The sequence below is a fragment of the Diabrotica virgifera genome, chromosome 8 (assembly GCF_917563875.1).
Source record: "Diabrotica virgifera virgifera chromosome 8, PGI_DIABVI_V3a".
NCBI classification, from domain to species: domain Eukaryota; kingdom Metazoa; phylum Arthropoda; class Insecta; order Coleoptera; family Chrysomelidae; genus Diabrotica; species Diabrotica virgifera.
The window spans coordinates 175,450,855-175,476,460 of NC_065450.1; the positions used below are offsets into that span (position 1 = coordinate 175,450,855).

The 25,606-nt window shown below is 33.6% G+C and overlaps 1 protein-coding gene across 3 annotated transcripts in view; it reads right to left on the reverse strand.

The window, feature by feature from the left end:
* The window catches only part of LOC114328931 (probable E3 ubiquitin-protein ligase HERC1), a 240,144-nt gene that overhangs the window by 119,074 nt on the left and 95,464 nt on the right, over positions 1-25,606 (reverse strand). For all 3 annotated transcript variants that reach the window (XM_050659505.1, XM_050659504.1, XM_050659503.1), the window contains exons 12-17: positions 24,694-25,193; positions 19,902-20,135; positions 19,473-19,733; positions 14,765-14,941; positions 11,110-11,406; positions 7,934-8,279 (exon numbers count right to left, since the gene is read on the reverse strand). In XM_050659505.1, coding sequence (XP_050515462.1) covers positions 7,934-8,279; positions 11,110-11,406; positions 14,765-14,941; positions 19,473-19,733; positions 19,902-20,135; positions 24,694-25,193 — 1,815 coding nt within the window. The remainder of the gene's footprint in view (positions 1-7,933; positions 8,280-11,109; positions 11,407-14,764; positions 14,942-19,472; positions 19,734-19,901; positions 20,136-24,693; positions 25,194-25,606) is intronic.

Consider the following 25,606-nt stretch of genomic DNA (forward strand, 5'->3'; position numbering starts at 1 on the left):
ATCCACTTATTCACGGATGGTACAGATATAACCGAACCATTCTTATGCGAAGTTCCAAATTTAGATCATGACTGCACAGGATTTTCTTAAATTTCATAAAACTTGTTCTTGCTTTGGCAATTCTACTTTTTATTTCTGTTCCAGCTTTCATTAATATGAGTACCCAGATATACAAGATTACTTACTCGTTCAATTGAGTCATTACCGATTGTTACGTTAAAGTTATTATTATTTACGGCTGCCTGTTTACTAATAACAATAAACTTTGTTTTTCTTGCGTTGAGTTTGAGTCCATATATCGCGCAGAATGCCACCATTCGGTTCAATAACGCTTGAAGATGTTTAATTGATCCTGTCACTAACAAGGTATCATCTGCGTATCTGATATTGTTCATAAGCATACCATTAATAAGTATGCCCTCTCTTGCGTTTTCCAACACTTCATTTAAGATTGTTTCAGCGTAAAGATTAAACAACATTGGTGACAATATACAGCCTTGTCGAACTCCACGCTTGATTTTTACTTCTTCAGAGCACTGATTCCCAACCTTAACACATGCAGCCTGGCCCCAATATAAATTTGCGATTATTCTAATGTCCCTACCGTCCAGACCGGTAGTCTTGAGAATATGTAGCATTTTTTCATGGCGAACTTTATCAAAGGCCTTTTCAAAATCAATCGCGCACCTGAAAACGTCATGATTTACATCTCTGCATCTTTGAATTAAAACTTGGGTTGCGAATAGTGCATCACGCGTTCCAAGGCCACAAACAAAAACCGAATTGAGTACTTGAGATTATTTCCTAAATTTTTCTATATGTTCTTTGATGAATTATTATTCTGAGAAAAGTTTTCAATACATGACTCATTAGGCTGATGGTGCGATAGTCGCTGCATTTTGTGGCTCTGTGTTTTTTTGGTAGTACACCAAATGAGGATTTAAGCCAATCTTTAGGAATTTTTCCGCTTTCGTAGATTAAGTTGAATAATTTCGTAAGTATGTTAATGTCCTCGGTGCCTAAAAGCTTTAGTGTTTCTATGTAAATTCCATCTGGTCCAATCGCCTTGTCATTTTTTGCGTTCTTTATAGCGTATTGCACTTCTTCCTTAGTTATTTATTTATTTATTTATTTTTGTGCCATGTCCAATTCCACTTTATCGAGGCGATTCTTTCGATAGCGTCTGTTGTTTTTGTTCTACGACGTATTTCTTTGTTTGAAATCCGGTCTCTTAGATAGACACTCAACACATGGCGCTCCATAGCCTTCTGAGTCACGCTAATCTTTTTCACTACCTTTTTTGAGAGTTTCCGTTGATTTCCGTTCCAGTTGATGTTTCCGCTTCGTACCGGAAGTGAGTACCAGTATCACACGCTGGTGAAAGATTTTCCTTTTGAGGAATTTTGAGGTTAAATCTCTCTTTTATGGCGCTACAGCCCAAGTCGGCTGACTCTGGCCTCTCCCAGCATTCGCCTTCAAGTATCTCTTCGTCTAGCCACTTCTTCCTTGGTCTTGCTACTGGCCGACGTCATACCATAGTTCCGCTAAGCGTTCTACTATGTAGGTGTTCTATCATTATCCTTTGTTATGAAGTTACCTGCCAGCGCAGTCTTTTTGCAGTATTTTGCATAATTTGCTACAGTTTTTTTTGCATATTTGCTTCTTTGTAATATTGATGTAACTCGTGATTCAACCCTATTCTCCATATAATCCAGGGTAATAAGGATTTTCTCGGGACACTCAAAGATCCAGGTAGCTGACTACTTTTTTAGTTATTGTAGACCTATAGGAAGAAAACCTACCTGTTTCCTGCCTAGAGTTCGCGTCCGTTATTTAATTATTAACAATTTAGTACAAAAATCGCGATTTTTTTCGATTTTTGCACCCCACTTAAAAGCTAAATAGTTGACATAAAATTACAAAATTCAATTTTTTATAACATTGAAAAACCTTCAAAATGCCGATTTTTGAAAGTTAAAAGTTAATTTGTTTCCATGCAAACTGCAAAATAAGTGAAAATCGTTATTTGTTAATAACTATTACTAAAACTACCTTAGAACTTTAGTGTTTCACCCAAAGTTGGTTATTGGGGTACTTAACAAACCTTTAAAATTTGAGACCGGTCCATTAATTAGTTTAAGAGTTATTCTATTTGTTTATCCCAGAGACCTTTATTTTGCCTAACATAAGACAGAAAATAATGAAGATAGGGCAATTCTGAGTATGCCAAATGAAAATAGAAGAGTGATAGTATCAAAATTTATTAAAAAAAAAGGGGGAACCTACGAATCTACCGAGTTAAAATACCGAAAAAGCAATTTCAAACTAATACAATTTTCTGTATCTCCGGATCAACTAAATGGATTTTCATCTTTCTTTTTTTAATTTGTATGTAATTTCTACGTACATTACAAATATGCAATTTGTTTATAAATTTATTAATTAATAATCACTCTAATTTGTTTAAACAATTCTTGAAAAAATATTTTTTTACAAAAATCTATTTTTTTATTCATAGTATCATTAATCATCATACAAATAGTTAAAGTTCACTTTAATAAATAAATTATTTTTATTAGATAATTATTTATTGAAGATAATTTATTTATTAAAGTATACCTTAACTGTGTGTATGATTAATAATGATAGTCTGATTAAAAATATGGATTTTTGGGAAAAATTGTTTTTTCAAAAATTGTTTAAACAAATTAAACTTTTTATTAATTAATAAATGTCAAATTGCAAATAGACAAATTACATATTTGTAATGTACAAAAAAATTACATACAAATTAAAAAAAGAAAGACCAAAATATATTCAGTAGATCCCGAGATATAGAAAATAATAGTAGTTTTAAGTCGCCTTTTGAGGCTGCTGCCATAGAGAAAGCACTAACTTGGTGTGCTTCTAATTATTGCGAGAACGTTGTAGTAGTCTCAGACTCTCAGGCAGTACTACAAGCTATTTGTAGCCATCCATTAGATAATTTCCAAAACTCCAGTATTCTTGATATCAAAAAAACATTACATAATCTAAAATCCACTAAAAAAACAGTTACTTTACTGTGGGTTAAAGGACATAGCGGAGTGGTTGGAAACGAAATAGTGGACGGAATGGCAAAAAATACATCCGACATACCAGAAATCACAAACATTTTCAACTTCAAAGACCTATTTTCTGTTATCAGAAGTGTTGGCAGGGAAAGATGGAGGTCCAAATACGAAGATGTTCAGCAGACATCAAGAAATCATTACTTTTCTATTCACCCATTATTACCCAAATGTATACCTCATTTTAACTACAATTATAACAAAGTACATTCCTCATTAATAACCCGTCTAAAACTTAACCATGGCCTTTTTCCAGAGCATCTACATAGGATTGGAATCTATGAAACTCCCTTCTGTCCGTGTAACTATGAGTCCATCGGGGATCTGAACCATGTATTCTTGGATTGTCTTAATCATAGGGATCAGACTCAAAACTTATATTTAGGTTTAATTAACCTTAACATTAGCCTTCCAGTTAGCATCAGCAATCTTTTATCTTATTCTGACAAATCTATATTTAATATCTTAATCAAGTTTATAAATGATTCTAAGATAAAAATTTAAACATATCTATAACAAAATTCTGTGGCAAAAAGACGCTTTGTCTAATGCCATCTCTTTCCACACCAACACACAAGTCGCCTTTTTTAGTTTTTGAACTCGTGCATTTGTCGGCTCCCAGCTTCCCCTTCACTTACCACGACTAGTCACCAACTGAATAACATTTTTAAAAATTCGTGTAAAATACCAACTTTTCGAATATGTACAATTAGTCCAGAAAGCCACTGCGCATCCGCTAGGAAAAATATTCTAATTCGGATTTTTTGCACAATCTTACTCAAAAAGGACTCCTTTTAACAAATTTGCATGTTGCCAGAACCAAAAGGTGGTCAAAAATTTCTTAAACGTTTTTTTTTTGTTTTTTTCCTATAATTATTTTTTTTGCACGGAAAAAAGTTTTTTTAGGTTTTTTGGATCATTCCAAACAGAAAAGGTCTTTAGTGACTTTTCTCTAAAAATGATAGTTTTTGACATATAAGCGATTAAAAATTGAAAAATTGCGAAATCGGCCATTTTTAACCCTCAAAAACTATGTGAAAAACTGAAAATTTGAATGTTGCCAAGGTAGGTAGATATTCTTTAAACATTGATTGATGAAACCCCGAAGAGTTTTTTGCAATACAATATTCAGAACTCCTTTGTTTTTTAATTGCTAATCAAGCGTGCGCGACACTATTTTCCACCGACAGTATGGTGCAAATGAAAGGAATAAATTCGTTATTTCGTAAACCGGCAACTTTAAGGAAAAATCCCGAAACAGGTCGATTTTTATTTTTAAGTTATGATATTGTGGCATATATGGTATACTAGTGACGTCATCCGTCTGGGCGTGATGACGTAATCGATGATTTTTTTAAATGAGAATAGGGGTCGTGTGGTAGCTCATTTGAAAGGTTCTTCAATTCTCTATTCAGTAATGTAAATATTTACATAATTATTTATACAGCGTGTCCTTCTACTTCTTTTTTTGTCAAATAATTTAATTTAATAAAAATTTTTTGGACACCCTGTATAAATAATTATGTAAATGTTTATATTACTGAATAGAGAATTAAAGAACCTTTCAAATGAGCTAGCACATGACCCCTATTCTCATTTAAAAAAATCATCGATTACGTCATCACGTCCAGATGGATGACGTCACTAGTATACCATATATGCCACAATATCATAACTTAAAAATAAAAATCGACCTGTTTCGGGATTTTTCCTTAAAGTCGCCGGTTTAGGAAAAAACGAATTTATTCCTTTCATTTGCACCATACTGTTGGTGGAAAATAGTGTCGCGCACGCTTGATTAGCAACTAAAAAACAAAGGAGTTTTGAATATTGTATTGCAAAAACCTCTTCGGGATTTCATCAATCGATGTTTAAAGAATATCTACCTATCTTGGCAACATTTAAATTTTCAGTTTTTCACATAGTTTTTGAGAGTTAAAAATGGCCGATTTCGCAATTTTTCAATTTTTAATCGCTTATATGTCAAAAAGTATCATTTTTAGAGAAAAGTCACTAAAAACCTTTTTTGTTTGGAATGATCCAAAAAACCTAAAAAAAACTTTTTTCCATGCAAAAATAGTACATTGTTTACCGGGTAGGAAAAGCTTAACATTCCTGGACGACTGTGAAGATTGCTAAGTGGAGGCGCAAGCCGAGACTTAGCAACACAGAGTCCAGGAATGTGGCTTTTCCTACGAGGTAAACATACTATTTTTCCGCAAATCGTTTAAAATTCGACAGATATTGATTGATTTAAAAAAAACGCGATAATTTTATTCCCAAATAAATGGTGCTTTGAAATTCCTAATAAAATTACTTGGGTTACTATGGAAACGTATTGAGGTTGAATTGTCAAACTTGACGCTTATAAATTTAATTGCTGGTGTTCTCGAAAGTAAAATGATAAGTGATGATGAAATTTCCATTCCTGGGACTCCTCCAGAGCTGGTTGAGGCAGTGAATACTGCTTCATTAGAATTATTGCCAAAGAAATCAAGAGAAAAGTACGAAAATGCATACAGACGTTTTATGGATTATCGCATGAGTAAAAATACGAGTTCTTTCTCAGAAAATGTTGTAATGGCATACTTCCTATATATAATGTATTCAGCAATGACTTGATGTTTTCAAAATATAAATTAATTCCTTATAAGCAATGTGTTTTCTATCATTTATGTAGAACACTAACAACTGTACGGAAATATCATTTCCTTACAGTAAGGAAATGACATTTCCTTACAGTAAGGAAGTCCTGACTTTTTCTTCAAGAAATTTTGACAGGAATGTCAAAATTTCCTGGCGATTTGCGGAAAAAATAATTTTAGGAAAAAAACAAAAAAAAAAACGTTTAAAAATTTTTTGACCACTTTTTGGTCCTGGCAACATGCAAATTTGTTAAAAGGAGTCCTTTTTGAGTAAGATTGTGCAAAAAATCCGAATCAGAATATTTTTCCTAGCGGATCCGCTGTGGCTTTCTGGACTAAATGATTTTTTCTACGGACAATATTTTTAAAGTTGTTCTAAATGTTTATAAACTATAAAATTTAAAAAATTTGGCATTAGTACTTTTGACTATATTAGATAATTTTTTTGTCTTTTTTTAGTACATTTTCATAGTATCACTTTTCTACTTTCATTTGACATACGCAGAACTGCCTTATCTTCATTATTTTCTGTCTTATGTTACTGCAAAATAAAGGTCTCTGTGATAAACAAATAGAATAACTTTTAAACTAATTAATGGATCGGTCTCAAATTTTGAGGGTTTGTTAAGTACCCCAATATCCAACTTTGAGTGAAACACTAAAGTTCAAAGTTAGTTTTCGTAAAAGTTATTAATAATAACGATTTTCACTTATTTTGTAGTTTGCGTAGCAACAAATTAACTTTGTAACTTTCAAGAACCGGAATTTTGAAGGTTTGTCAATGTTCTAAAAAATTATATTTTGTAGTTTTATGTAAATTGTTTAACTTCTGAATGGAGTGCAAAAAATCGAAAAATCGTGATTTTTGCACTAAATTGTTAACAATTAAAAAACGGACGCGAACTCTCGGCAGGAAACAGGTAGGTTTTCTTCCTATAGGTCTACAATAACTAAAAAAGTAGTCAGCTACCTGGATCTTTGAGCGTCCCGAACATGGTCTATTTCTAGCTTATTACCCTGGAGTAATATACCATTGTCGCAGATGAATCCAAATATCCTCCTTCATATTTTTCTTTCAAAAGTATTGATAAGGTTTATTGTTTATTGTCTTTTCTGTCATGATCCATGTTTCTATACCATATATTGTCATTGGACGTATGATGATTTTATATTTTCCGATTTAAATACATAGTTTAATTTACCAAACGGTGCCAAGTTAATTCTATACAGCGTGGGAGCTCACATGTCTAGTTATCTCTGCCCAACGGAAATTCATGTACCAAGTAACTAAACGATGCAGTCTACTCAATATCCGTTCCATCAACAGCAATATTAGGATTTAGCACCAGATTAGTCATTATTTGCATCTTGTTCATGTCAATCTTTAGTCCGATCTCTAAGCAAACGTGATATAATTTTTCCAACAGTATTATTTCATCTAACATTCGATCGGCTATAAGGACGATGTCATCTATGAATCTCGAAATACATAAATATTTTTTTCCTTGGGTTTGTATGACTGCGGACCTTAGGGTCCATTCGCCCATCTAACCGATTTTGCTCATTTTTACATAATTTTAACTAATCTATGTTTGTTTTCCTTCCCTATTAATAATTATAATATCGTATCATTATTATCAATATTATACATTAACAATTTTTACTTCTATTTTTCATATTATTCATTTTTTATATTCAATTATTTTTTTTGTTTTTTTTTGTTTTTTTTTTTTTCATTACGGTAAGACTAAAACCCGATTCAACATCTCGGAGGTTATTCGTCTTCTTAATGGTTCATGTTTTATTTTTTTTATACTTATTACAATGTTTTTACATTTTTTTTACAATATTTATATGCTTCTAAATACAGATAGTTAACTATAGCTACTCATATTTTCAGTTTAATATTTTTAATATGCTCACATAATAAAATGACCACTTGTGTATTATTACTTTGATTTATTAAGAACTTTAAATTAATTGGATGTATGACATCCTTTAACTTATAAATTTTGTCCAAAAAGATTTTCACTTGAGCTTGTATTAGAGAGCAATTTAATATTTGATGCTCTGCGTCTCCTATTTCTCCACAATTGCAATATGGATCGGTTTTTAAACGAATTTTAAATAGAAATTTGGGAACAGGTGCGTGTACATAAATATTATAAAATTAGTTACCTTAACTGTTCCGGTACAGGATGCTTCTGTGCCCTATTCGGATACAACAATAATTGTTCATCTTCCGTAAGATCGAACACCGGCATAGATATTTCATTGGTGATGCCGCTCAGTCTTGCTATTTGGAGTAACACTTTGGGCGCTACGCCAGTAAACTTGTTTATAGCGAAAGGCACAGGTTCAACAAACTCTAAATTGGAGAGTGAAACGTCAGACACTCCTCCGTCTGATTCCCATTGAACGTTCACAGTTGTGATACCTTTTTTGAGGATACCGAGAACTATTGCCTTTTTTCCAGTGGTTTTGTGTTTGCATACACCTCCCATTCGCATACCCTGATCTTGGCCTAAAAGAAAAAAATCTGAAATATCTAAATTAACCAAAAATTTTAACTGCTATATTGTTGAGCATAAATCAGAATTGTGATTAAAAAATATTTTCCATTTGTCGTTTCGAATTTCAACTCGAAAATCGTTCTAAAATATTTTAAAAGTCAAAACTATACGCGGCAGAGAGAAAAATATGCTATTGGGGTAACCTTGGATGCCAATTAAGTGGCAACACCCGACATATGCGGAATAATGCACCGTTACTCGTGAAAGTACTCGAAGGGGAGTCTATAGGTTTGTTCTAACTTGATGTTTTGTATCGTTCTTGAATCATGCGTGTATTGGTACATGAACGATGAATTGCGCATATCCAGGTCTGAATAATTTTGGAATTGGATACTAGTTGGAACGCTTTTAACGCTCGTCATTGGTGAAATCATTATGGCCTTCCATATCACGCATTTTATAACATTAATAAAAGCTGTTGTCGTATTCTAAAATTAGTTAAAACTTCGATATTTACAGCAACTCAGATATTTTAGAATATATTTATCTAAACATAACCTACAAACGGAAATTGTTTGTTTTGCGCATGTCAGAACTAACAGTTCTTCAAAAATTCGTGAATCACTCATACATGAACAGTTCCGGAATCCACAATTTTCTTGTTGGAACGTATTTTGGATCATTCTGTACGTTGTACAAATCTAGTTGGAACGCATAGAATGTATTGAACGGTTAACGCATGGTTTTGTATTGAGTTGGAACAAACCTTATGTCTAAGGCAGCATGAAGTAATGTCTTCGCTCGGGAAGTTTCGGAAATGTATGAACAAAAAAAAAGTTGGGCGCCACCTACCTGCGTAGGTATATTATCAGTAAGAGATATCACGAATCTTAGGCAAAATATCTTCTTACATTCAAAATGCAAATTTTGTTTGTTGTTTAGTTGCATTGTCGTATATATTTAGGAGTTTTCTATATCTAGAATCAATCCTTGTGTTATTTATTCCTTTTAATATGGTCCGGAGTTCTATGGAATCGAATGCTTCATTGTAATCCACAAATGCCAAATGAACAGGTTCATTCTATTCATTACACTTTTCTATAAGTGTCCGTACTGTCTGTAGGTATTCTATGGTACTATAACCTCTTCGAAATCCTGCTTGTTCAACATAACTATCGAACTTATTTGATAGTGTATTGGAAATTATTTTGGTAAGAAGTTTGTATCGATATGGTAAGAGCCTTATTGGTCTGTAATTTTCGAGCTTGTGTGTATCTATTCTTGTGTAATTGAAGTACCTCTGTATTTTGCACCCCAAAAAGGCACATGTTCATTAGTATTTTACATTCCTCCAAAGTAGTTTGATCTCCAGCCGTAATCAATACTTTTGTTATTATGTCGTCTCCAGGAGCTTTTCCAATTTTCATCTGTTTTCAGGCATTTTTAGTTTACTCATTAGTAATTTCTGGTTGTGTTTTAGATCCTAGATTTGATATTCTTATTCGTTCTTTTTCGTGGTTTTCGTTTTTTTTTCGGATGCGATTTATTGTTATAACCTGTAGTACTGTCGAACTGGCTTTAAGAGCCCTCCGAAACATGGTGGTGGCTCATTTAAATTAGAAATTGAAAAATTTTGGTTGCCTATCGGGATCAAACCCGGTTAATATAGTATATAATAATAATATCGGATATATTTTATAAAAGGATAGTTTTAAGAGTAAACAGTAGCGATCAACACCTAGCAACAAAATATAACTTCGGGAGATAGTATCATAAACTTTGGCAACAGTGGCAATCTTTGACATTATCTAAGATTAATATTTTGACAATATCATAGTAGCACTAAATGGAAGTAATAGAAAACGATTTTATTATTAATAAATAGATATTTGTAAAAATAAATCAAAATGGGTGAAAATTTTATGTTAAGATAGGTATTTAGAAAGGTATTTGCATGAAATATCTAATAATAAAACAATAATAAATAATCATTTTTTGTTGTAAAGCGAAACAAATTTTGATTTTTGGCACGGTTTTTAATGGACTTTTTCTTGGAAGGTTTCACTTTATTTTTCGTTTGATTTACCTTTTCCATTTTGTTAAACTATTGATAACATTTTTAGAATAAAAAACCCTCCTAAAACTTTATATACTCGCATTAGAATTCGAAATATTTTTACGTAAAATATACTTACATATAACTAAAACTCACAATTAACAACAATCTATTCTTTCAAAGAGGCCAACAACTTATACAACACTAAACACTACAATAAACACTACTTTCCTATGAAACAACAAAAACGAATTCTTAAATTAACACACTACTGCACTGAACAAATATCGATAAAGATGACAGAGCAGATTAGAGAAAATCTGACGCAGGTTTGTCAAAATGACAGCGATAATTTCTCTATGTTGCCTAATTAGTTATTTAGTTATAATATGTTCGATTTCTTGTTAGAAATAAAAAATTTTAGTAGTTCCAAAATTACACAAAATCTAGGCATGGGATAAAAAAGTTTATTTGAAGAAAGTTTATTATTTTTTTTTTGCGGTACAGGCTCCTTTTTTCAATACTTTATTTAGTTATAGAGTAATTTAGACGTACTAACATATTTCTGAAATTGGGCTCTGTACCGCCATTATTTATTATATTACGAATATGTGTGCCAAATATCTCGACAAAATATTCAAACTCAGAGCCGAAATTTTGGAACGCGTTTGTTGTTTCCTCTTGATCGCTACTGTAGCCTCTTAATAATACAAGTTTAAGAAGGAATTGCACAAATGAATAAGACTGTGAACATTTGATTTAATACAATATGTTGTGTACATTACCTGCGATCACCACGAGTGCTGACCAAACATTATCACATAATTCATTAGTTTGTATTTCTGACTTCAGTTCGATTATTTTCTCTTGCGTCAGTCCCACATCGTCTTCTATGTTGTGGGTGTCGATCACTGGGAAATAATTTTCAATTTTATTCAGTCTTGTAATTAAAGCTTGGTTCACGTCTTCCGTCCATGTCGGAGACACGTGCAACCTCCTAATAAGCGTAATGTAAAATTCGACAAGAACGGCGTGTAATGGAGCCAGGTTAGGTTCACCAGGCAACAGGTCCCTTTGAGTACCTAACAAAAAATAGAAATACATAATTAGAAAATATATCACAAATAGTCCAGAGAAATAAGATTTTTTACGTGACACATCCCCCTCCAGGCCAAAACCAAAGTTTTTGAGTAGCATGGACATCTATATTAATAACCTTTATGTTTCCTGCAGCCGATTTTGATGATATACATAGTTATAAACAAATTAAGATCAAAAAACGGTAAATTTTCGCTTTTTTCGTCTATAACCAAAAAGTTAAGCATTTTAAACAAATTTGAGAGTAAGAAACTCATAAATCGTCTAAAAAATTCAATATGGCGTTCGCTGAATATGCCTATCCTTATTGGTTGCTTAAAAAATTGCAAAATAAATCATAAATTTTGAGTTTTTATAAATATTCATAACTTATGTAAAAATTAACTTAGAACCTTCTTATTACACGAATTGCTGAGACTTAAATTATATTGTAAATTTCAAAGCAATTTGTCAAATTGTAGTTAAAAAGTTATTTAATTTGCTTATCCCAAATTCAATTTTTTTGCAACACTATAAGTCAGAAAATTATGAGGTTACAGTAAGACTTCTGACAGTTTATGGAAGAACATTTATACTATTGACTTAATTAAAAAAAAATGACAAAAGTAATTTTAAACAGTGTAAAATTATTTTGCAAAAACACGTCGATTTTTTGCTTACTTATAAATAATTAGAATAACTTTTTAACCGTTACCCGTAGAAAAATTATTTTTTCATATTTGGAAAGAATGAATTTTCATACACATTTAGTAAGAAAAACAATTGTCCTAGGACAATTAGGGACGAAGTTAGCCCCCCTTTTTTAATTCACATGTTTTTCCAAAATATTTTGCAGTATTTAGAATTATTTTTTGGTATTTTTTTTAATTAAATTAATAGTATAAATATTCTTCTTTCATAAACTATCCAAAGTATTAGTGTAACTTCATCATTTTCTGACTTATAGCGTTGTAAAAAAAATTAATTTGGGATAAACAAATTAAATACCTTTTAAACTATTTGACCAATTGCTTTGAAATTTAGGGTATCATTTAAGCACCAGAGGTCTCAGTATTCCGTGTAATAAGAACGTTCTAAGTTAATTTTTACATAAGTTATGAATATTTATAAAAACTCAAAATTTATTATTTATTTTGCAATTTTCTAAGCAACCAATAAGGATAGACATATTCAGCGAACGCCATATTGAAGTTTTTTATACGATTTATGAGTTTATCACTCTCAAATTTGTTTGAAATACTTAACTTTTTAAAATCCACAAGGAAAAGAGAATGTTTTTCCTGTAGTTGGCTGTATACCATCAATCACAAAATTGGAAAGAAATCCTTTGTAAAAGGTATAAATTTTTTTTATTAAAATCCCTTAAAAGGGCTATATTACAACAACACGTTTTCGATTTTTATAAAAAATCATCATCAGTGTTCGATAAACTGGATGCTAGCTGAGCCACAAAAGAAAAATATCCGGGTAAAAACCCTTTACATATAATATAGATGCCTTAAAAGTGCATACTTCAATAAAAAGCCCTGTGATGGTCACATGGCAACCAGGATAATGCCCTAAGGTAATGTATTGAGATTTCCCAACACGTGGGATCCAAATTGAGTTGTTTACATTTCAATGACTTGAGTTCAACAAAGAGTTGCCATTAAGTCATTGAAATGTAAACAACTCAATTTGGATCCCACGTGTTGGGAAATCTCAATACATTACCTTAGGGCATTATCCTGGTTGCCATGTGACCATCACAGGGCTTTTTATTGAAGTATGCACTTTTAAGGCATCTATATTATATGTAAAGGGTTTTTACCCGGATATTTTTCTTTTGTGGCTCAGCTAGCATCCAGTTTATCGAACACTGATGATGATTTTTTTATAAAAATCGAAAACGTTTTGTTGTGATGTAGCCCTTTTAAGGGATTTTAATAAAAAATTTTATACCTTTTACAAAGGATTTCTTTCCAACTTAACTTTTTGGTTATAGACGAAAAAAGCGAAAATTTACCGTTTTTTGATCTTCATTTGTTTATAACTATGCATATCACCAAAATCGACTGTAGGAAACATATGTTATTAATATAGATGTCCGTACTACTCAAAAAATTTGGTTTCGGCCTGGAGGAGGTTGTGTCACCAACAGGATATTTTTTTTTTCTTATTTCTCTGAACTAAAAGCAGTTATTCTTAACGATTACTAAAATTAAATTCTCATTAATACACTAAATAAACTACATGTTTAAGGTACGCATTTGTAACGATGCGCCTCTAGCCCGGCATTCAGTTGGTCTCACTCCCGGACACCCGGTTTACAACGAATTGAGTTGGAACCAACCGGAGTCTTGCAGCGTACTTGCGAACAGGTATCTCGTGAAATAAAGTTGTCAACGCCCATAAACAAATTTTAAAGTGGGGGTCCAGCAAAGTTATTCGAGGGGAGACGTTAAGGAGTGAGTTGGATCTCGCTCGCCCATAAATAAGAATAGCGCTGTTCACATTTGTCGGGGGTAGGGGTTAGTGATGCCACAGAAAGTCAACAGAGAATTCGTGATATTGGGAAAAATAAATTATACAATTTTGCTAGAGTTTAATTCTGAAGGGAATGGGGATTGTTAAACGATAAAAGATTGTAGGAGAGGAACTAGAGGAAAGGTGTTATTGAATTGAAACTTCGTAATTGGGTATTCACCTAATTTGTTACCATAAATCAGATTGTCAGATTTTTATTAGGGAAGAGAATTACTTTAAGACAATTTTTAGACAAGTAAGTGTCAGCATCAGCATCAGATATAAAATTTTAGGAAATTACTTATTTACCATATGCATGCTATTATGTATACAGAGTGGGCCAAAGATAACAGTCCACCTCGATATTTGGCAGTATTTATTAGATTTTAAGGAAATCTACCAAGAGGTGGGAGTAATGGAACGACACAGACACAGAGGCAGCGGCCATCATATGCTAGAGAGAGAAAGCTAAGCGCCGGTAGAGAGAGATAGATAGACCACCGACCCGAACTGCTCCGCGTTACGCTATTTTTCATACCTTGCCTAATTTATGTATTATTATATCTATGTGTATACGGCACCACAAAAAGGACTTTAAGATAATAAATCTGAAGATAGAAACAAACATCTCATTGAGAGAAAGTGTGGAAAGGTTAAGATAGTATGTACATCAACTTAATCTAATAAATATGTATAAACTTTTTAAAATACCAAAAACAAAAACACTCTTTTCTACCTCTAAAAAAATTCATAAATTTTGGACTATCTATAATAATATAGTCTCCACTGAACAGCTCCACAATTTTATCATTTATTGTTAAATAAGCTACAACTCACCATGAACTCTCATGTCAGTTATTTTCACTTTTTCGTCAGGATTGGTGCTATAGAACATGACGCATGGGTAAAGCTCAGTAGCATTTATATTTTCAAAAGCTACCCGAGGCTCTTCGCCGTTTTTTCCAAAACTTAACGTTTTCGCATCCATATCTAGTACGACAGTAATGTAGTCACCTAAAACGAAAATTTTGTTAATTCTAAGTTATTCAGAGTCTTCTTACAACTAAATTATTTAACTACGAACTATTTAAACTACGAAACATGCTACAAAACTCCTCGCACAACAACAGTGAAAAGTATAAACAGACAAGAATAGAGACAATAAAACTAATGAAAAGGAAGAAGAGGGAGTATCAGGAACAAATAATCAGAGATATAGAAGGAAACAGGAAGAACAAACAAGCAAGAGAGTTCTTCAAATGAGTATCAGAGATCAAGATCGAGTACCAAGCAAGAACAGGAAACTTCCTTCAAAACGACAGCGGGCAGCTTATTACTGATGACAAGGAAATCTTAAAAACCTGGAAGGAATACTTCTATCAACTGTTAAACGTCCAATCTAGCAGAAATACATCAAAATAGAAATATATACAGCTGAAATAGAAGACCAATACCCGACATACGAAGAAGTAACCCATGCAATTAGGAAACTTAATAAGACGCCAGGTAGCGATGGTATACCCGCAGAGTTCTTAAAACACGGAGAAGAGGCGTTGTACAGTTCTATATATGTATAAGCTAATTCAAGACATTTGGCGAGAAGAAACAATGCCAGATGATTGAAAAGAAGGGGTTATTGTACCAATCCACAAAAAAGGAAACAAAAAGAAATTTATTAATTACCAGGGAATAACAATGCCGAAATACCACCTAAATACCACCTTAATCCTAAATACCACCTACAAAGTCCTTGCAAACGTAAAACTTAGAAAGAAGAAAGAACCAAAATATACACAGAAGAAATCGTTGGGGATTATCCATGCGGATTTAGACCGGATTAACCAGATATTCACAATAAGACAGATAATGCAAAATACTGGTAGTTTGATCGTGAGCTTCATCAGATGTTCATAGATTTTAAACAAGCATTTGATCGAGTATGCAGGATTAGACTGGACAACGATGCAGGAACTTGGCTTTCCAAAAAAACTAGTCAGTTTGATACGGATGTGTATGGAACGGTTACGATGTATGGTGAGAGTTGGACAACAATACTCGGAGACATTTGAAATAAACAATGGACTAAAACATGGAGATGCATTTTCACCACAACTCTTCAACTTAGCTCTGGAACACAAAATCAGAAGTGCAAGAATCGAAAAACCGAGTTCAGTATTTCATCAAGAAAGACCAAACTTATAGCATTTCAAAAATCTGCTGGAATGAATAAAAAAAATGCTATAATGTTTTGCTTTAAACCCGTCTTATAAACAATTCTCCCTTGTATTTTGTGTTGGTAATATTCATTAAAATTTTTTTTTGAATTTGTTTAATATTGTTGAAGTTGAATTGTAAGCCAGTTTTGATAAATACCAAGGTAAAGTTAACGCGCAATACACCACCTGCGTAAACAAAAAGTCGACAGTTCTTCGACAAATTTTAAAATATCCTTGAAGGTCTGTGTCTTATTGGACGTTTATGACGGAATGCGGTTTTTACGCGCGAGGAGAAATTTGGTAGATGAGTCAGTTCGAATTTAACATCTGAACCGCACACATCTGGTGCAGATCGAACTAACAGAATGGCTGTCACGTAATGCCGGCATTAATTCCGTATCATCGTTATGTGAAGTCAAAAGAATGGTTTGCGTTTTGTTTTGTGACTAGTGATGAATACCCGTGAAAAGTTTCACTCCTTAATTTGGATTTTTAAAGTGAAAAGTCGAGACCCAATACCAATAAATTGCGACGTAGTTATGGCCGGCTGGTGTGGATGTTCTGTCCTTTTTTTGAAGTTTGGTCGAATGGTATTCTTTATTTGGAGTCCCCGACGAGATGTGGCAATGCAAGTGCCTAGATGTCCGGTTTTGTTTCAATTTTTGTCCTGTTTCCCATTATCTAAGGCCCTTTGTTGTCGTCATTAATTGAAGAAGCCCGCTCATATGTTGAATGACCCGATGGAAATTTTGGTTAAGTGTGATGTGACAAGAAAATGTTTTTTTTTTAAAGGTACTGTAATATTTTTATAATAATTCCTATGTTGATTGGAAAATTTTCTCAGTATTTGATTTAAAGAAAGAATGCTAAAAATGATAGCGAATTTAAATGCTTTCATCGTGATAATAAAAAGTTTTGTATGAAAATTATTAAAGGTTGTAAAAATTAACTAATTAAAAAAAGATTTTGAGATGTTATCCTTTGTTTATTTGGTAATGGTACAGTTCACCAAATATAGCTGAAAGTGTGAAATTCCTATTGCCTGCGCTAACAATGAAGTGAGAACGCACATACAAACGGTCTGAACCGTCAGTGCGAGTGCGAGGTCCGTCGTTTGAGAAATGCGCATCATGATCGTCACGCGTTTTCACACTTTCAGCTATATTTGGTGAACTGTAGTTTAGCTCTTCTAAAACCCTCCCATTCCTTAAAACGAATCCACGCTAGCGTGCTCTCCGAACAACCACTACAGCGCCGTTCGCAAAGAAGGTTTGAGTGTCTGCTTCTTCTTCCTTTAGCCCCATTTCGACCCCAGTATTCAAGTAGTTTTTGTTAACCCCTGTCCTTTATCTGAGCAGGCATTCAAAACGCTTCAAACTCATTGTTGGCATTTGCAGACGATATCGATCTTATATGAAACATCATATTAAGGGTAAAGGAGACTTTCGCCAAGTTCGAGAGGGAAGCAGAGAAGATGGGGCTCTTAACCAATAAGAGTAAAACTAAATATATCTATATGAGGCGCAATAACCAAAGCAGAGACAGGGTCAGTCAGGACATCTCCATCGATGACTTTAACTTTGAGCGCGTTAGAGAATTTAAGTATTGTCCTTTTCATGAGCATTTTTCAGTGCGTAACAAATGATAGGAAAAAGGGTAAGTCCGTGATAATACACATTTATGACATTTATTCTAACATGACATTTTAGTTAAATCTGACAGTTGTCACATTTTATTTTCAATTTGGAATAAAAACAAAACAAATGTGTTTCTTGCATTTATAAAATGGTATTTTCTTTGATTTGTATAGTCTTATAAATTATAGAGATTATATTTGTAATATTATTATCTAATTAAAAAAAATTATTTTTTTTATTATGGCGCCATCTATCGACAACTAGAATAATCACCGAACTAGAATAATTACCAAAGTAATCACCGACGTGCCTTTTTTTCTGTCATATACAATTTAATGCGTTAGAAAGAAATCGATAAACTGTGACGCACTGAAAGATGATCATGAGAAAAAGGTTATCTTGGAACAACAATAACTGAAGACAATAAAGACTCACAAGAAATAAACAATAGGATACGAGCCGGCAACAGATGTCTTTATGCCCTTCAAAACCTGATAAAATCGAAACAACTAACAATACGTACAAAGATATAAGTATATAAAAGAATCATACGACCGGTTGTGATGTATGGAAGCGAAACTTGGGAGATAACAAAGGCAAACGAAGAGAGACTACCTGTTTGGGAAAGAAAAATCCTAAGGAAGATCTTTGGGCCTGTGTTTGATGAAGCAGCGGGATAATATAGGATAAGAAATAACAAAGAGCTCAAAGAACTATACCCAGACGCCAACATAATAAAAGAAATAAAGTCCGGAAGACTCCAATGGGCAGGACAGCTCAGAAGACATTTTGAGGTGTTCACAGGTTGAAGGTTGGCATTTTATGATGAGATATAGTGGCTAGGGCAGATTGATGTCAAAGATAATACATGATATTACTCAAGATATACGGAATTTATTTTGCACAATAAATCATTTTCTCATTTGTTTATCAATACATTATATTATGGTGTAAATAAATAATTATTAATTGGCGTGAGATTGATGTTATTTAGGTTTGTTTACTCTTAATATTGGCTATGAGCACGCGTGCTTGGTTGTATAGTAATTTCCAGCTACGTCTAGTCTGTCAAAATGTAACTAATTTAGCGAAAAAATAATTACTAAAATTACTAGACAGTTGTTTCTGAGATTAGCGAACCGACTATAGAAAATACTTTTACACTCTGTCAGCTGATATGACAGGATATTTTTCATTTTATATGAAAGATTTACAGCACAGCTATGCAATTTTCCTCATGATAGACTGTATACAGTGATAAGCGCGCTAATAACCGGAAAAATAGCGCAAAAGATAAAAAACATATTACATTGTGAGATAAAAAGAAATAAAACTAGTAGAGGTATTAAAATTAGCGATAGTAACATATACATTGACATTATATTGATTGTTTCCCACCTTTAGACGTATCAGAGGAGTATGTCAACTAAAACTGTCACTGTGACAGTGGCATTTCTGAAACTGGTCCGATACGTCTAAAGGTGGGAAACAATCAATATAATGTCATTTTTTAAGTTACTATCACTAAATTTAACACCTCTACTAGGTCCATCCTTTTTATCTCACAACTTAATATGTTTTCCATCTTTTGCGTTATTTTGCCGGTTATTAGTGCGCTCATCACCGTATTCAAATAAACGTACAAAATACTAATTATATTACTAAGAAGCACTAAGAACCTTTTTTACTTACCTTGTGTATAGCTTTGGAAGCTCATGTCTCTTTCGCCATTGTGATACAAACTCCCACTGTAAGCTCTATACAACCACATGTCGTTGGTGGACCTGTGACTAAAATCTTTAACGGGGTGTTTTGAGACCCCGATACACGTACCTTCATTGCCTCTATTCTCCTTTACTATAAGTATTTTCCATTGATAGCACCCTGAACTTATTGCCTGCAGTCCCAAACCGTAACCTCTACCTCCTGTACCGTGAACTAGGGTCAAATTACCTAAAAAAAGACAGTAAACGCAGTGAAAGGATAAAGAAAAACTTTTAAGCGTTTCGGATAATTCTGATATTGCACGTGAAGAAGAAGAAGCATAATGAAAAGGAGTACAATTTCGTCGCAGCTTTAAACAACAATTACAACAACTAAGAATAAAGGAATTTGACTTACCTTCTATAGTACAATTGTAACATTTTTCAGCATCAAAACCCATGTCATGTACAGGTACGTTTCCTTCACCTTCTTTAAAAAGACTATTATCTAATATGTTACTATCACAAAAATCACAACTTGTTGTTCCATCTGCATTTTTAGATATATTCCAAACTTCTCGACTAATCTGATTAAACAATTTGTTAATGATATATTTTCTTAGATCGTCGTCAATATGAACAGACTGTAAACCTGCAAAAACAATACTATGTAATCGAATATAAGCACAAGTAAATTTCCATGTATTCTGACAAAAATATACCTGTATTATATATTACATACATAATATATTATTATATTATACAGGGTGATTCATTAAGAATGTGCAATCTCTGAGTTGTAGATTCTAGACCTCAAAATATTAAGATTTAACCCAAATCACTTAAATAAAATGTGGCTCCTTACTGAGTTACAGGGTGTTTTATTTAAAAATTTAAGAACTATTTGTACCCAGTACTTTAAAACTATTTGATATATCCTTTTCATACTTTGCAGAAACTGTAGTTAACATACACCCTACTAAATTATGATAAACAGACGTTTCTGGCTACTACCAGAGGCGTACGATAGGAGACAGTGAATGATTTACCCTTCCCAAATTCTACGCCACTGGCGGAATTGCTATCTTAGTACAATATTTAGATTCTCCAAGACTTTCCAGCTAGATAATATACTCTTTCTTCGTAACGATAAAGTAATTACTTTTCGAGATATTTTAGGTAGAAAATGAAGCTATTTTGATTAGTGTATTGTGCCCCTTCATTTTTAACTTCAAATATCTCGAAAACTAATGATGTTATCGGTACGAATGAAGAGTATATTATTTGCATAGAAAGTATTGGAGAATCGAAAAATTGCACTAAAATAGTAATGCCTCCAGTGGCGTAGTATGTGGGAACGGTCAACTATTGACTTTCCCCTGTCGTACGCTTCTGGTAGTAGGCCGAAGGGTTTATTTAACACATTTTAGTAGAATGTACAGTACCTACACCTTCTGTCAAGTATGATAAGGATATGTCAAATACTTTTAAAGTACTGGATACAAATAGTTAATATTTATGTAACAGGGAAGTTTGATTTACAAATTTATTTGTACCCAGTACTTTAAAAGTATTTCTAATATCCTTACCATACTTGCCAAAAAGTGGAGGTACCGTCATTGACATATAAAGCGTAGACTCGGCATACTCACCAAAAAAGCGTAACGCGGAAACAGCATGGAAACAGTCGATCGGTGGTCTATCTATCTCTTTTAACCAAGCGATCCCGCGCATGTGACCGACAAATATGGCTAGACCACTCAATCCCATGTCGACGTTACACCTCGATGCATTGAGTAGCATATCCCTAGCCAAGTCTATCCTTTTACATGTCTCTGGGTACCGTATACCTTACTAATTTATGTTAAATAAACGTTTATGGCTACTACCAGAGGCGTATAGGGGAAAGTGAATGGTTGACCCTTCCCAAATTCTACTCCACTGACGGAATTGCTATTTTGGCAAAAATTTTAGATTCTCCAATTCCTTCTAAGTAAATAATATACTCTTAGTTTTCGAGATATTTGAAGTTAAAAATAAAAGGGCGCTATACATTAATCAAAGGAGCTGTAACTTCAAATATCTCGAAAACTAATGACTTTATCGTTACGAATTAAGAGTATATTATTTACCTAGAAAGTATTGAATAATCTAAATATTGTACTAAAATAGCAATTCCGTCAGTGGCGTAGAATTTGGGAAGGGTAAATCATTAACTGTCCCCTGTCGTACGCTTTCTGCCAAGTATCACAAGGATACGTCGAACAGTTTTAAAGTACTGCGTAAAGATAGTTATTAAATTTTTAAATAAAACACCCTGTGACTCAGTAATAAGGCACATTTCATGTAAGTGATTTGGGTTAAATCTTAATATTTTGAGGTCTAGAATCTACAACTCAGAGATTGGACATTCTTAATGAATCACCCTGTATAATGTATATTATATGTATATAATATATATGGACTTTGAGCTTGGAATCCAGGGATACCCCTAGACACTTGACTACCAGATTCTAGTCCCCCACAAATAAGTTCATCTCACTCAGTCTAGTAAGCTTCCTCTTTTTAGCAAAGGCTACTAATTTAGTTTTGGAAGGGTTCACAGAGAGGTTCCCTTTCAGACACTAATTCTCTAATTAATGAAGGGCATATTGCATCTGATCTGCAACAGATCCGTGGTTTTACCCTAGTCATTATTACAATGTCGTCTGCGAAACCCTGAACCCCGATTCCTTGGCTGCTAAGCCCATGAATCAGGTCATCAACGACTATATTCCGTAATATTGGAGGCATTACACCCCCTTGAGGGCACCCGTTAGTTGCCTTCATACATATCTCCAGATATTATTCTGGTCTAAAGAATCTGAATATTTCACTTGCATGTTGTGTTGTTGATTTTCTTCCTCACCAATGCGCTATGTATTGACTCGATCGAGGTATTATTAAATGCATCTTCTATACCTAAATATGCAATAAGGGCGACTTTTTTCTGGTGTAAACTCCTTTCGAGTTCCGCTCTTGTGCAGGGCGGCTTCACTTGATTTCCCTGCTTGATACGCACATTGCCGTTGGTGCAGTGGGTTTTCATTAAGATTGGAACGGTTTTCAACACGAAGGAAGTCAGACTTGTAGGTCTGTATGATTTGTGGTATAAGGTGTAATCTGTTTTTCCTGGTTTGAGAATAAACACCACCCTCGCTCTTCTAGCTTTGGGAATGTATCCGAGAGCGTGGCTAACTATCAGGGCACACAACTATTTCCATTTCTATTTCTTCTTGGAGTAGCCTAGGGAATATGACATCCGGACCCGAAGTTTTATTTGGCTCAAAAGTTTCAATACACCATCTGACCCTGTGAGAAGCAAAGATCACTTCTGGTTGGGCTAAAGTTGGCTTGATGTTTATTACTACTAATCATTTGCGTCGACCCTGGGAAGTGAACACTTAACAGATGCTCTACAGCCTCTTTTTCTGTCTCCGTATACTTCCCATTAGGCAATTTAATTGACTTGGGTTTATTAATGCCACCTCTTTTGAGGATTCTGTTAAGCCTGATATTTTCAGGTACAGTTTCAATGTTTTCACAAAATCCTCTCCAGGATATTTCCTTGGCGGATAGGATTGTCTTATAATAGATTTTCGGTTTAGCCTTATATGCTTCGAATCACCTGATTTCTTCTCCCTATTAAAGAGCCGTCTTGTTTTACTTCTGAGATCAGACAGCTCCGTATGCCACCAAGCTGCTTGCCTGGGTGGGCGACTTTCTTACTTATTCACTAGTTTAATCTTTGACACAAGTTGGTTCCTTCTGTTGTGACATTTATGGCCAATTTTCCTCGCACAACTAGATGTTCACTGGCTATCGAAAATTTATTCAATACACTCACGTCTTGACGTCTTGTACTATTTAGTACATGCAATGGTTATCGTCTTTGGTATCCTGATTCAGTCCAAACAGTTTTAGCACACTACGCTCTCTTCGCCCCAACAAAGTGCGCTACCAAGATAATCAGAGTTTCGGAACTGTCGGAAACATACTTCTCTATATTGGAAACTCATGCGAAGAAATTGGTCAATAAGCTACCAAGCTGACTTATGTGTGTTGGTAGTGGTGATTGGTAGTACTGGGATTTGGACTTTTCCCAGTTGGTGTGGTTAAGGTTATAAAAAATTCCTCGTTTATTTTCTCTTGGGTTTGGAGTTTAGTATTCTAACTTCTAATATTTGAAGAAGATAGAAATGTCTGTTAGTCAAAATGTAGTCAATTACAGATTTTATACAGTGCTTCCATAAAGTAACGCATAAATTCATTATTAGCCAAATAAATAACATTATTAAAAATTGCCGAAACAGGTCGATTTTTGATTTTAATTTATGATTTTTTGGCATATATATCATACTAGTGACGTCACCCGTCTGGACGTGATGACGTAATCGATGATTTTTTAGGGGGTCGTGTGGTAGCTCGTGAGAATAGGGGTCGTATGGTAGCTCATGTGAAAGACAATTCAATTCTCTATTCAGTATTCTAAACATTAACAAACATATTTATACAGGGTGTCAAAAAATTTTTATTAATTAAATTAATTGACACAAAACGAAGAGTGTGCGTAATTTATTTAATTCAAAATACATTTTACTGCTGTCAGAAAACACAAATATAAAATAACATTACTTTTCGCTTAAATTTAATGTTGAAGATGCCAACCACCTGCCTCTTGGCAGTTTGAACATTTAATTCAGGCGAAATGCAATGTTTATTTGTGAAATAAACATTTTATTTCTATTTTCTGACAGCAGTAAAATGTATTTTGAATTAAATAAATTACGCACATTCTTATTTTTGTGTTAATTAATTAAATTAAAATTTTTGTTTGGACACCCTGTATAAATAATAATATTAATCTTTATATTACTGAATAGAGCATTGAAATACCTTTCAAATGAGCTTGCACACGACCCCTATTCTCATTAAAAAAATCATCGATTACGTCATCACGTCCAGACGGATGACGTCACTAGTATGATATATATATGCCAAATAATCATAAATTAAAATCACAAATCAACCTGTTTCGGGAATTTCTGATAATGTTGTTTATTTAGCTAATAATGACTGTATGCGTTACTTTATGGACGCACTGTGTATCTTGTTTTTGTGAATACATACCTGTATTAAGCTTTTAGTTCAAATTACAAAAAAAAACTCACCTGGCAAAATAACTTGCAGAACCTGCAAAATCAATAACTTCGGCCTCAACGTTTTAATCTGTTCTGAATAATTAGTATAAGGACTGGCATTTTCCAACGTACCAAGTAAGGTATATATCCAGTCTTTGGAAGCCAATAGCTTTTGTATAGCATGACTCGAACTAATAATTCTTAAAAACAGCAAGAAATCACCAAGATTCCTTACTCCATCCGGAGCAAAAGTGGTTGGGTTCGTCGAGTTTTCACAGCATTTGGAAACCACAGTTTGAGCAAAATGATCATATAAAATGTTAATGACGTTTTCCAGAGTTGACATGTCTAACTTCTTGGAATGCGCACAACAAGATATTGCTAATATTCGAGTCAGTCTCAAAGCAGCGATACTTAAAATGTCGGATTTGTCGTACAATTTAGGACAATCCAAGTTAAAATTAATAAATCTCATCAAGAGCTGCATCAAATCGTTATTTATGACAATTGGCAAGTCATTGGCATGATATCTACAAAAAAAAAACTGTATGAAAACAGGCAGCATGTGCAAAAAGTCTTAATGAGTTGATAGCTATAACTAACAGAGCGCGTTTGCTAAATGAAAATTAATCAATATTGTAAGAATACTGTTTCCCTAAATGTGAATTAGCCTCCAGATCCCACAGCTCCAATAACACACTTCACCCCCATAAGTCAAAACAAGTGCCGAACCACATCCGTCTGCCTCAAGGATTCCATTCCTCGAAAATGCAATAGTCTTATCTTCTTCTTCTTCTTCTTCAGGTGCCGCCCTCGTTCCGAAGTTTGGCTATCATCAAGGCTATGCGTATTTTTGATACCGTAGATCTAAATAATTGGCAGCTGCTGCACTTGTACCAATCTCTTAAATTCTTCAACCATGAATGTTTTCTTCTGCCAATGG